This window comes from Saccostrea cucullata, unplaced genomic scaffold, assembly GCF_032062105.1.
Source record: "Saccostrea cucullata isolate Sc308-1 unplaced genomic scaffold, CSIRO_AGI_Scuc_v1 ctg148, whole genome shotgun sequence".
NCBI classification, from domain to species: domain Eukaryota; kingdom Metazoa; phylum Mollusca; class Bivalvia; order Ostreida; family Ostreidae; genus Saccostrea; species Saccostrea cuccullata.
Genome location: NW_026931262.1, coordinates 195285 through 209131, shown reverse-complemented (window position 1 = coordinate 209131; position 13847 = coordinate 195285). Strand labels below are relative to the sequence as shown.

The window sequence follows — 13847 nt, the reverse complement described above, 5'->3', positions numbered from 1 at the left end:
AAGAACTATATATGTACGATACGTACACTTTATTGTTAAAATGATGAAGACAAAGAGACTGTTTGATACAACTCAATAAGCTTACATGTACAATGACTCATGTATACAACATAGAGATTAAGAACTCTCTCACACACAGCGTGCAGTTACAGAAACTGATATCAACCTAATCTGCTAACAACGTTTGTTTTTGCGGAACACTTGGCGCTCAAAGTCTCTTGTCCACGTTACAACTGTTGAAGATTTGGTCAATTGAACTTCTTCTGCTGAATCACTGTAACTATCTGTAGTGTCGAATATCAGGAACTTCTTGTCTGCAAAAGTATGAAAAGGAGAGTAATCTGAATGCAAAATAGCATTATTCAATAGAAGTATAAGTATTTTTTTTAAATTTCAAATGCGATGCTTAGTTGCCCCCTATTTTAAAACTTTGGGTAATAATGCACAAATCATATAAAACTAAATACTAATCTCAGTTGTTCAACCTAATTTCATATTGTTATTTATAATGCAGTGATAAATCTTAAAATTAAAAAAAAAAATTCTAATTTTGAAGATGATTTTTTTTCTCAGTTATTGGATTTCTGACCTTTCTTTTCTAGATTCGGACAGGAACAGGACTTGTGTATGATATGGTTGACAAATTTTCCAATGAACACCTTTTTCCTGGGCTTCATGTCAGCATACAGTTTCATGGAGTATTTCACACCATCCCTCTTTGATGTCCTGATCTTGAAAACTAAAATTCAAAGAAATTTTGATTTTAAAAAATTGTAAAATCAAATAATTTTACAATAAAAAAGTGACAAAAAATTCTTCAATTTATGTTGAATTATATTTATAATAATTAAATGTGTTAAATGCTATTACTTAATAATAAAACAAATGATTTAATGATTTAAGACTTACTTCTTGCAGATTCACAAACCAGTTTGGTGAAATTTGGAGCTTTAGTATCGAAGGAATCTTCACAAACAGGACAAGACTTAGAAAAGAATTTGATATATTGGTCATGAATTGATGACAACAATGTCTGTGTATATGGGTAATATAGAGCTTCAAGGAATTTCACTTTGAGCATCAAAACTTGGATGAACAGAAATTTGCAAAGAAACCACCCCTATAAAGAGATTACTATTATTACCTTCTTGCCCGGAGGACCAGGTATCAATACACCTATGGGTACTCGAACTTGAGAAATGGGGCGATCTGGATCCGTAACCAAACGCTCATATTCCTCTGGTGTAAGGAACGGTAACTCTTCCTTAGTACCGCAGATAGTCTTAATGTCATACTGCACTATCTTTGAAGAATCTATAGAAACAAAATTTTAAAAATATAGAAAGAAGCTGCCATGAATATAATCAATTTTATAAGAAAAAATATAACGTCATTCACATTGTGTTGCATAAGGTTGTGTGCAATTTGTTTTGTAACCAACATTAGATAATAAATTTCTAGAATAAGAGAAGCAAATGAATACTAGTATATATTGGTACTACATGTAATGTTGATGATGCATACATGTAAAGAGTTTGAAATTCTGTTACCTGATTCACATTCAAATGCACAAATGCACATGTTCATAAATTACAGAAAAACAGGTTTAAAATAGCTGCATGTTCTTTTTTCATTAGATTTTCCACTGTGAACCAGTCCACCCCTTATTTGTATCTTATCAGCATGGAGAAGAATGAATATCGAATCGGAGTGACTAAGTACTGACTATACATAAAAATTAAGTCTCTAAAATACGGAAATATTTTCATGATTGTATGACTCGGTATAATCCTGATGTTTATTTTATAAGAATATATTTATCTTTTTCAGTTAAATATCTCCAACTGCATGATCTTACAATATCCCTCGGGACGAGGATCTGTGTAAAGTGAATTTTAATTATTATATAGAATTTTTTTTCTGCGAATTTGTCTGACCTAAGGGCCTAATGGCTCCAACCTTCTTCAGCATATCAAAAAATTAGGTAATTTTACAATTTCCTTCAAATAATTACCGTGAACGCATCTTGTGACCCGCCTTAGTTATGCTGACCATGATTTGAATTTATTCAAGTCTCCGCTGTCTCAGGATCTAGGTACTAGTATATGGAGTTTTAATTTTCCTTGATTTTATTGGATTTTTTCTCTTTAAATTTTAATTCAAAATATTGATACTCATATTTGATACATGCATTTTACCGCTAACCTTTGGGGCTAGGGTATCTATGAACTTAAAAATCTACATGTATATTACAGTGTATATGAAAATCAGAAGTTATCTTGATTGAAATTGTTCATTGTAGTCTCGCTGTTCTTTAGAAAAAAGATTTTACCTTTTTAGTACACAGTGTGAAAAGTTTGATCCCGTTTTGTGGAACCACGTTTTAATTTCAATTATATCTTCAAATTACATACAATAAACTTATCTACAAGTTCAATGCCTTCTTTGGTTCGGTGACTTTTTGATAACCCAATTATATTTTTTACTTTTTTAAAATAATCCCTCCACTTTGAAATAGGGAATAACCTTTCATAAAAGAAATCAAAATCACGTTCAGTCACAGTTCAGCAGAGGGTGCAGTTGTGTAACAAAACCAACTGACTTCGGAGTAGGGGTTTAGAATTGGAAGTTTATAGACAAACGCAATAGTGGATAGAAAAGAAGAGAAATCGTTACATGAAACTCATAGATCAGCAAAACTAAGGTGAATTTTAATATTGTTATGACCTTTTTCGTAATAATCGTAGACTTTGACATAGGCGGGTTCCGGGTTACTCAGTTCTATGTCCTGCTGTACATCAAACAGAAAACATCTCCTGTGGGCATCAAACTGTAAACAGAAACACAGATTAATGGTAGTACATCAAACAGAAAACCTCTCCTGTGGGCATCAAACTGCAAACAGAAACAAAGATTAGTGGTAGTACATCAAACAGAAAACATCTCCTGTGGGCATCAAACTGTAAACAGAAACAAAGATAAGTTGTAGTACATCAAACAGAAAACATCTCCTGTGGGCATCAAACTGTAAACAGAAACAAAGATTAGTGGTAGTACATCAAACAGAAAACATCTCCTGTGGGCATCAAACTGTAAACAGAAACAAAGATTAGTGGTAGTACATCAAACAGAAAACATCTCCTGTGGGCATCAAACTGTAAACAGAAACAAATCTCCAGCGGGCATCAAACTGTAAACAGAAACAAAGATTAGTGATAGTACATCAAACAGAAAACATCTCCTGTGGGCATCTCCTGTGGGCATCAAACTGTAAACAGAAACAAAGATTAGTGGTAGTACATCAAACAGAAAACATCTCCTGTGGGCAACAAACAGAAAACATCTCCTGTGGGCATCAAACTGCAAACAGAAACAAAGATTAGTGATAGTACATCAAACAGAAAACATCTCCTGTGGGCAACAAACAGAAAACATCTCCTGTGGGCATCAAACTGTAAACAGAAATAAAGATTAGTGGTAGTACATCAAACAGAAAACATCTCCTGTGGGCATCAAACTGCAAACAGAAACGAAGATTATTGGTTAGAAAAGGGCACGTGTTTAAATTGTCATCAGTGAATTTGCAGGGCAATGGAATGAACCTTAGGATCTGTATCTAAATGGTGTTTTCTATATACATGTATAGATGTACCGGTATATGTACTTACATAATCAAAGTATAAATGGACAATATTGCCGTCTATTTCATATTTCTGGAAACCAATCTTGCTCTTGATTTCATTTGATAACATCTGAAAAATCATATTTTAAAAACGTGCATAAGGTTTATTTATTTGAATTTTTTTCAAATATTATGAAAATAAAAACTATTAATATTAGGCATGATGATAATTAAGTATTTTTGTTGAAAATTTGGTATTACTAGTACAGAGTTAGAAGTTACGATTTCACAATAACTTAACGTTTTTTAATTCTTAAAAATATCTTGGGTTGAAAAATATTTGAATAAACAGTTGAAGAAAGTACGTATTGAAGAAAGAAACCAGAATTAAGGGAACAAAACTGTACAGAGTATTTAGAAATGAAAAAAGAGTAAAAAATTAACTTCTCAAGAAGAACATTGAATAAACATTTTTCATTAGATGTGAATGAAAAGCGAAAACAAATTGAATTGCTGTTTTTGTAGTTCCAGAAAGCTGTGGATGTGGTAAAAAAAAAGCTGTAATGTGCCCTAACGAAAAGTTGTGGTGCATGGTTGGAAACAAAAAAGTGGTGTGTGATAATAAAGCAGTTGTGGTGTGCAGTAATAAACAAGATATGGTGTGTGGTATTTTAAAAAGTGTTGTGTGGTGACGAAAAACGTGTGCTATATGGTAATAAAATTTTAGCTTTCTGCATATTGTAAGAACTGTGTTGCTTGTCAATAAACAGGAAGAAATGAAATGGTAAATGTCATCTTAAATGTTCAAGTCTTTAGAATCTAAGTCATTAATAGTTGTAATAATGTATAATTACCATATCCAGGGTTTCTCTAACTGGCACCCATCCTGTCTGCATTTTCACGTCCACAATCGCCATCTTTGTCTGGACACTGGCTCCGTCATACCTATGATTTAATATAATTGTTATGGAAATCCAAGTGATGAATAATTATCTTAAATATTTCAAATGATATATATTCACAGTATTGCTTTAACTCGAAATCCTTGTAGATATATAATTCAACAAATTTGCCGACCAAGCACTGCGCCCGTCTTTTGCGAGATGCCCGTCTGAAGCGGAAAAAGTCAGCTAAGAAACACTATTCTGTATAAAGTGAATCCCTGAAATGTTTAAATCCTTCATATGTACAACTAAATTATCTAATTCTTTATTCGTCACCTGATACAGATGTTGATACTTCTTTTAGCACAGTTGTTTACGTCATGTTTGGATCTGTGTGTGGACATCTTCACAGAAAACTCGGGTTTTGTCTCAGGTTTTGGAGTATTATATTTAACATTAGCCTGGAAAGAGTAAAACATGGTACCTTTTCTTCAAGTGGATACTACGGTATTATTCTCAATTAATGGTCAAGAGCATAAAATATTATCTATACACATTTATGATATTGTAAGACGAATTTATTAGCTGTAAGTATAAGACACACCTGAACTAATGCACACCCCACTCCTTTAACTGTTACTGTCAAATCATTGGGAATAGAAGGTATAGGACCTGACTGCAGAACAAGTTTATTTTCATCCTTAATACTGAAAGCTCTTGACATTTTATTGCCGCTGATGTCTACAGTAATATCCATCCCTCCCTGATGGACCAAGCTGCCATACACGGAGAGTGCCTGTAAGGCTATGATGGTGTCCTGAAAAGCAATAACACTTCAATTTGAGGAAGCAAGGTTTCTTGGGTTTTTTTTCCTAATACGGAGTTTTATTTCACAGGTATCTGTATTATGTCTAAATTTATATAAAACATCAATTGAATTTACGAAGATTGACCCAATTGATACATTTTGTGCTTGAATATGATTTTCTTTTGCTTAAAGCTGGACCAGCACAATTTCTTTCAAACTGCGAGAATCGTAATGAAGGTATTAACAAATGATAAGTACATGTACCGCTAAAATATGTCTGAAATATTGCGTAATTTCGCGTTAATCAATCAATCAATCTAATGATATGCAGACTGACCTGAGTGGAGCTGAATCCTCCCTGGGCGTTCCTCTGCTTACTGAGCCACATCACTATAGGTTTAGCATTGATGACGGCCTCTGGCTGATCGCCAACAGTGTAGGCCAGCAAGGCATAGGAAGTCATCTCTACCTCAGCCGAGGGGGCACGGTAAAACGTTTCCCAAGGATTCAGATTCTCTTTCTTAGGTTTAGATTCATCACGGGACCAGTAAACCATTTCCTCTAACATAAGTAGACATCATACATGTAGTGAGGAGTTTTCTTTTCTTATAAAAGACTGAATTTATTTGGTTTTTATTTAAACACTTTATTTCAATGTAACATTAGGTTTGATTATTGTTAAAAATCATCCAGTAATTGCTACTAGTACCTCCTTCTCTTTTCAGTTTAGACCGCAATAAGGCCATGATTTCAAGCCTTCTAGAAGACCGTACGTCATAGAGAGAGTATGCATACGCCATCAAACTCAACATATAGGTGTCTGTCACATCTTGAAGATCAAGGCAACGCAAAGCACCAAGTACTGCAGGATCCTATCAATGTCATGAGTTTTGTTTTTACATATGCAAGCTTCCAAAACTCTTATTGGTAACTATTTTATTTCAAAATTCATACCACTTGCTAATGTCTCTTTCTGTGTACATTTACAGTAATTTAGGCAGCAATCTTTTTTTTTAAACTTACAGATTTTGGGAGACCAGCTTCCAGCATGGCGATCAGAACAAAAGCCGTCAGTGTTCCCTCAGAATCATTTCCTTTCCCCCATCCTCCTTTAAGGTAATAGCTGTGTGTGTAACCCACTTTAGGAAAACATCCCACCTCATTTTGCTGTAACCTAAACCAGGATATGCTGGTATTTAGATCTGCTTCGTCAATGTCAATATATTTCTTAGACTGACCAAGGCACTTCACAACAAAGGCTGTGAGCCACGTGCTTCCACTGTTTCCATCCTTCTCACCAAACGCTGAGTAGGAGCCGTCAGAATGTCTGTAGTTTAGTTGTCTCTGATAACCTAAATATCACATTATGTTCAAATTTTATCTGCATATATGATGTGTACATCGTTTTATATCAATTCAGAATATTAAATGAAATTACATGTTTGAAAGACATTTTTATGTATTATTAGAATGGAAGGATATAATATTTTCTGAATGATTATGACAATGGAGCTTGAAATGAACACTTAATTTCTAAAATTAACAAGCGAATATTATCAAAGTAGTGCAGCATCACACTAAATGTCTGCTTTGGTTATATATATGCATCCATGGATGACTTAATACATGTACAATCACCCTTTTCATGATCAGGACTGTTTTTGATTATTCAAAGCAAGTCTTATAGTATGCATTCCCAAGGGAAAGTAAGAAAGGCTGTTCACAATATGGCTTAATGTTAATTGGTAATAGATTTTTTACTTGTTCACTAAGATAAATATATGACAGATCTAATATTTAAAGTATGTCTGATAGTGTCCGTTCTTGCATGTAGATGCATCATCCGTAATGGTTTGATCAAAAGGGAGCTTATTCCAAAAATAATGATCTATAACAGTTGCTCATCCAGAAAATGTAGATCAGATCAGATTTCCAAAGTAAGTCTTGTAATATGGATCCCTAGCTGCATCAACCATGCAATTTTGGTCCTGGTAGATCAATTTCTCAATTACTTGGGAATGGCACCAAGAACAGGGATGTCGACGTTTATATCTACGTCAGGGGAGGGGGGGCAATGTAGCATAAGATCGTCTAAAATGCTTGCTAAAAATTCAAATATACTTACCTACTCTCATATATCTCAAAGCATCGTCCAAAATCATGCTCACATCTTGGTTTGTGTTGTAAAAATACTGCAAAACAAATATATTGGGCGCAAAAGAGGCCATGTTCTGTTCTCCACAACCGTAGGGCATCCTAAGTAAGTCCTTAAGGTTTGTAAGAGCAGGACCCATCACATCACCTTAAAATTCAATTTAATCCTTCAAATTCTTTTTTAAATGCATGTCTCAAAATTTGTGAAAGATAAATATTTCTATATCTTTAAAGGTATACAAATAAACTTACCAATAACATTGATAACCCCTCTTTCCGAGTCCTGAATTCTGTTTGTTGGAATCTGTAGTTTTATTTTTTCCGTCAGTGTTAAACTTGGTTCACCTTGATTTAGAAATTAGAAATTTAATAAGTATAAAGAAATGTCGCAAAATCACAATTTCGGTGACATTTGAATGTTTTTTACAGCTGCAATCGACCATTATTAATAAATTGGTTTCAAAAATTCTCTGTTCAAAGTTCTCTAATGTCAATCTCTTCAGTAGTATGATGTTTTCGAAAAATATCAATTATATTTTTTATGCTTGTAAATTTTCGGAATGCATCTTCTATTTCAAGTCAATTTAAAGGTATGGCAAACTAGAAAGATGCAAGTATAGTGTACCTGTGGGACACAGGTATGAAGAATATGTGTATTCCTGTTCTATTCCCTCAGCGTCCACAGGAAGTTCCCGGCGGACCGCATCGAACACTCCAGAGCCCTCCCTACTGACGACACTGTTACCGCACGTGCCATCATCAGCAATGGACTCGGCCTGAAACACCATATTTACCAGCAACTTATTTTATTGTTCCAAATACTCATTTGCAAAACGAAGTCATTTTATCAAATGTTGATTCCATTTTTGGATCGAATTATTTTTTAAGAAAAGTTATGAAAAGAGAAACTATCAGATAAGTTGTATTAGATGTGCATTGGGGAAACCAGAAAAATGACTATACAGCTCAACGCACTTTTTAAGCTCACATGGTTTTTCGCACAAATTAAGGTTGCATTCTTTTTGCAACAAGAGGCCTATGGGCCTTATAGGTCACCTGAGCATTATGCAAAAGCTTTCCAGTGACTGAATTTGATTCATGTTTTAAGCCAGATTCTATAGCATTCACAATTTTGAAAGAGGAACCATTGATCATTATAACAATACATTTAGCAGTTGCTTTGTTTGGTTACTTAATACCCAAAGGCAGGGTAGGGGAGCAAAAAATGTATTTCAACTAATCAGTGTATAAGTGCCCCTTTCACACATGAACCCCTGACCCTTAGGCCTAGATCCACACATTGCACAATTTTTAAAAAGGCATCCTTGCTTTTCAAAAATATTTGATTAATACCAAGGAGCAGATTTCAAACAATTCATTCATTTTCACTATATAAGTAACCCCCCCCCCCCGTCTATGGTACCCCTGACCCAGGGGCCTTGAAATTCACAATTCTGGAAGATTAAGACCCTTGCTCATCATAACTATATAGGTATGTTCACCTGCGTATTACCTAGGAGCAGAAAGGAAAATTTTCAAAGAATTCATGTATTTTCACTATAATATCAATAGAGCCCCGCCCAAACACCAGAAACCCTGGGGCCATAAAATTCACAATTTTGGAAGAGGCATTCTTGTTCATCATTACTATATACTTAGTTTATTTATTACCTAGGAGCGGAGAAAAAAAATCAAAGAATCCATGTATTTTCACTATATAATCAATAGAGCCCCGCCCTAACACCAGAACCCCTGACCCTGGGGCCATAAAATTCACAAATTTTGTAGAGGCACTCTTGCTCATCATAACTATGCACTTACTTAGTTTATTTAATTAATACCTAGGAGCAGAGAAGAAGATTTTCAAAGAATTCATGTATTTTCTCTATATAATCTATAGAGCTCCACCCTAACACCAGAACCCCTGACTCTGGGGCCATAAAATTCACAATTTTGGTAGAGGCACCCTTGCTCATAATAACTATGCACTTAGTTTATTTATTTAATACCTAGGAACAGAGAAGAAGATTTTCAAAGAATTCATGTATTTTCACTACATAATTTATAGAACCCCACCCTAACACCAGAACCCCTGACCCTGGGGCCATAAAATTCACAATTTTTGTAGAGGCACTCTTGCTCATCATAACTATGCACTTACTTATTTTATTTAATACCTAGGAACAGAGAAGAAGATTTTCAAAGAATTGATGTATTTTCACTATATAATCTATATAGCCCCGCCCTAGCACCAGAACCCCTGACACTGGGGCCATTGAATTCCCAATTTTGGTAGAGGCACTCTTGCTCATTATAACTATGCACTTAGTTGGTTTATTTAATACCTAGGAGCAGAGAAGAAGATTTTCAAAGAAATAATGCATTTTTGCTATATACTTATTTAGCCCCGCCCTAGCACTAGAACCCTTGACCCCAGGGCCATGAATTTCACAATTTTGGTAGAGGACTCAATGCTGATTACAATCATGCTAACAGTTTGACTGCTTGATGTCCAGGAGTAAAGAAGAAGATTTTCAAAGATTGCACTAATTTTAGTGGTTTTGGCCCCACCCCTCAGGCCCCAGGGGGGCAGGGATCATGAAATTCATAATTTTTGTCCCCCTTTACCCATAGATGCTTTGTGCCAAATTTGGTTGAAATTGGTTCACTGGTTGCAGAGAAGAAGCTGAAAATGTTCAAATGTTAACGGACGACGCACGACGCACAGACGCACGACGCACGACGACGGACGAAAACAGATAGCAATAGGTCACCTGAGTTTACTCAGGTGACCTAATAAAATGAACTTTATCGACCTTTAATACGAGACATAGCTCTAATATGTGTTTAATATCTCATGTTAGAGGTACATATTCTTTAGATTAATTATCTTAAAAGTTTTGAAGTCGATGTTTTAAATGGGACTTCATTTATAAATGATAGGGTGTTACATATGTATGATTTCACCACAGGTATATACAAATTAAAACAATCTATCTTTCTTTGATACTACTGAGTTGAATTTTTCAAATTGGCAATTTAAAGATGAGTATCTTTCGAAGTACTTTGCACATTTTCCATACTCGTCGTGGTTTTGTCGAAATGTAGCGCCAAAAAATGACAATGCTGATAAAGAAATCATGCCAAAAGACAGGATAAAAAAGTATTGTTCATCTTTTAAAATAGTAAATTGTTACCATTGAAAAGAATATTCTCTTACATTTACGATCTTAAACTTTAGAATTTTGCGGTCGGATGTATCTTTCATGATGCTAGATTCAGAAAGTAACCTTAACAAAATACCATCTTTTTAACATGAAAAGCAGTCAAACAAACGAGAAATACTATTATTGCGCTTTATAGAGTCATGTTATTGTACAGAAAAACAAAGAGTACATGATATGCACTGTTTTTGAGTCAATGCAAGGCAAAAAAACTGCTTAACAAAGAACGAGTTCATAGATGGCTACATTTGACGAGAGACCACGAAAAACCATTTGGGAACTATCACAATCCCTCAGCCAAGATTATATCAAAATCCTACCAATATTATCTGTGAATTATGTTTTAAGTTAGTTTTAGAAATCGCTTTTAAAAATATGTTTTGTTGCCTCGTCACACAATTTTGATTAAAATCAATGTGACTTTTATTTGTGCGATAAACCATGGGAGCTTAAAAAGTTCGTTGAGCTGTAATTAGTATAGTTGCAAAGTTTTAAATTAATTAACTGTTCAGAGATTATAAATAACGTAAAAAGAAGAGAGTGAACCTCTGTTTGAATGCTGATTTTGCCGATCTTAAGCGGAGTGACGAGGTAACGTAAAGTTTCTGACTTTCCACCACAAACACACAAAGTCCGTGTCCGCATATAGGCAGCACTCTCCAGGCTGTATTCTGTTGAGGCTACTAGTGTCACCCTCATCTGCACAATAAATATATAATTTCAATGTTTTAATTAAAAAAAATGAAAACGTAATTCTATGTGGAGATTTTAATTGTCGACTCAATGACAAACAAGACAAAAGTAAAAATTATCTGATTAACCTATTAAAGCAGCTTGATATGGTAGATGTCTGGAATAGAGAACACCCTGATTTGAAAGGCGAAACGTGGTGTAATGCCCAAGATATCCCTTTTAGTAGAATAGACTATATTTTTATGAATAATAATTTCTGTTTTCAAGTAGGTAAAATTATAGTGAGAAAGTTACCAGGTTCTCATTCCCGAGGCACAAGAATGAGTGATCATAGATATTTAAAAATGTATTTTAGTATGTCTAAAAATTCAAGAGGTCCGAATTATTGGAAATTAAATGTTTCATATTTAGAGAATAAGGAATACAAGGAAAATATTGCAAATTTAGTTAATGAAGTAGATAATGTACAAAATCCGATCGACAAATGGGAACTTTTTAAACGTAAAGTTAAAGAATTTTCAATATTTTTCGCAAAAAATAAACGAAAGAATATGAGAGGAAAAATAGCACTTATTGAAAAAGAGATAGAAAATATGGAAAATAGCCAGTGTAACAATATAAATAATAGAAAACTTAAGGCACTCTACACAAATTTAAATGAACTTTATGACAAAAAAATAAAAGGGGCACAAATAAGATCAAAAGCAAAATGGATAGAGAGCGGCGAAAAAAATACAAAATATTTTTTAATTCTTGAAAAACAAAATCAAACGTCTAATGTAATTAAAGAACTTAAAACGCCTACTGGCGATTTAATAAACACTACAAATTCATTAATCGGAGAAATGAATAATTATTATACGAATCTGTTTAAAACTACAAATATTCCAACCGCTAAGATTTCGAGTTATCTAAGCAACATTGAAGTACCAATGCTGAACGAGAAGGACAAATTAATGTTAGATGAATTCCCTACACTTGATGAATGCAAAAATGCCGTACTTGAAATGAAAGGAGAAAAGTCTCCTGGCTTAGATGGTATACCATGTGAATTCTACCAATGTTTTTGGAACATTATAGGGCCCATTTTTTATGACGCACTTAAAGAAATCTTTAAACAAAAAGAAATGTCTGAATCTCAAAAGTTGTCTGTGATATCTTTAATACACAAGAAAGGCGAAAAACAATTGTTAAAAAATTATAGACCAATTAGCTTAACAAACACTGATTATAAAATCATAGCTTGTGTTTTAGCTAAAAGGTTACAAAATATATTATCATATACAATCAATAAAAATCAAACGGCTTATGTTAAAGGCAGATACATAGGTGAAAATGCTCGGCTAATCTTAGATATTTTTGAATATTGTAATTCCGAGAAGAGAGACGGCATATTATTATTTCTCGACTTTGAAAAAGCTTTCGATTCCGTAGAATGGAACTTTCTTCTTGAAACATTAAAAAAATTTAATATTGGCGATCAATTTATTACATGGGTAGAGATATTATATAAAAACCCTAAATTCAAAATGAAAAATAACGGATGGTTATCTAAAACATGTAATATGACGAGAGGAATCCGACAAGGATGTCCAATATCAGCTTTACTATACTTATTTGTAGCTGAAATTTTATCCATAAAAATCAAAAACGAACCAAATATATCAGGAATTAGTATAAATGATAAAGAAATTATTAATATACAACATGCAGATGACCTAACAGTTGCTCTGAGTGACAAGAAATCTCTCGATTTTAGTTTGAAAATTATAAACGAGTTTTGCGATCACGCCGGATCAAAAATCAACATAAACAAGACGGAATGTATCCTGTTAGGGGGGCAAATATGTATGATGAAATCAACGGTATTAAAGCAACAAATAAAGCAATAAGATGTCTAGGTATTTATATAGGACACGATAAAGAAGAATGCTACAATAAAAATTGGATGAAAATCTACCACGACATTGAAAAGTTATTTGAATCTTGGAAGCGTAGAAAATTAACGGTTTTTGGTAAATCGTGTATAATCAAAACATTAGCAATTTCAAAACTAGTTTATGTTGCATCTATATTGTGTATACCAAATAAAGAATATATCTGTAAGGTCCAAAGACTTTTATTTAATTTCTTATGGGACAAATCGGAAAGAATCAAACGAAATACACTGATCGGCGATTTAACTGACGGAGGTTTATCAATTACAGATATTGAATGCAAGTTCAAGGCTCTGAAAGCAGCGTGGATACCGCGACTGATATCTTCTGAGGGCACTGTATTTGAAATCTTTGAGAGTTTTTTGAAAAAATCGAATTTAAATCTGAATTACGTCTTACAATTTTCTGAAACTAGTTTAAAAGCGCTTGACAGAATAGGCAAGCTTCCGCTTTTCTACAAACAAATTCTAATCTCATTTAACGAATGTAAAAAAATGTGTAACTTCGAAAATACGTCACCTAATG

At 33.8% G+C, this 13847-nt stretch overlaps 1 protein-coding gene across 2 annotated transcripts in view; it reads right to left on the bottom strand.

Annotated features, from left to right (window-relative positions):
* Positions 1 to 13847, bottom strand: part of LOC134232007 (pregnancy zone protein-like) — a 28525-nt gene continuing 14678 nt past the window's right edge. For both annotated transcript variants that reach the window (XM_062713950.1, XM_062713951.1), the window contains 16 exons: positions 11239 to 11391; positions 8094 to 8244; positions 7721 to 7813; positions 7440 to 7616; positions 6338 to 6666; positions 6024 to 6186; positions 5652 to 5875; positions 5111 to 5323; positions 4843 to 4967; positions 4477 to 4567; positions 3669 to 3752; positions 2728 to 2830; positions 1145 to 1314; positions 910 to 985; positions 590 to 739; positions 1 to 314 (listed from right to left, as the gene is read on the bottom strand). In XM_062713950.1, the coding sequence (XP_062569934.1) occupies positions 175 to 314; positions 590 to 739; positions 910 to 985; positions 1145 to 1314; positions 2728 to 2830; positions 3669 to 3752; positions 4477 to 4567; positions 4843 to 4967; positions 5111 to 5323; positions 5652 to 5875; positions 6024 to 6186; positions 6338 to 6666; positions 7440 to 7616; positions 7721 to 7813; positions 8094 to 8244; positions 11239 to 11391 (2442 nt within the window). In that variant the 3' untranslated portion in view covers positions 1 to 174. The remainder of the gene's footprint in view (positions 315 to 589; positions 740 to 909; positions 986 to 1144; positions 1315 to 2727; positions 2831 to 3668; positions 3753 to 4476; positions 4568 to 4842; positions 4968 to 5110; positions 5324 to 5651; positions 5876 to 6023; positions 6187 to 6337; positions 6667 to 7439; positions 7617 to 7720; positions 7814 to 8093; positions 8245 to 11238; positions 11392 to 13847) is intronic.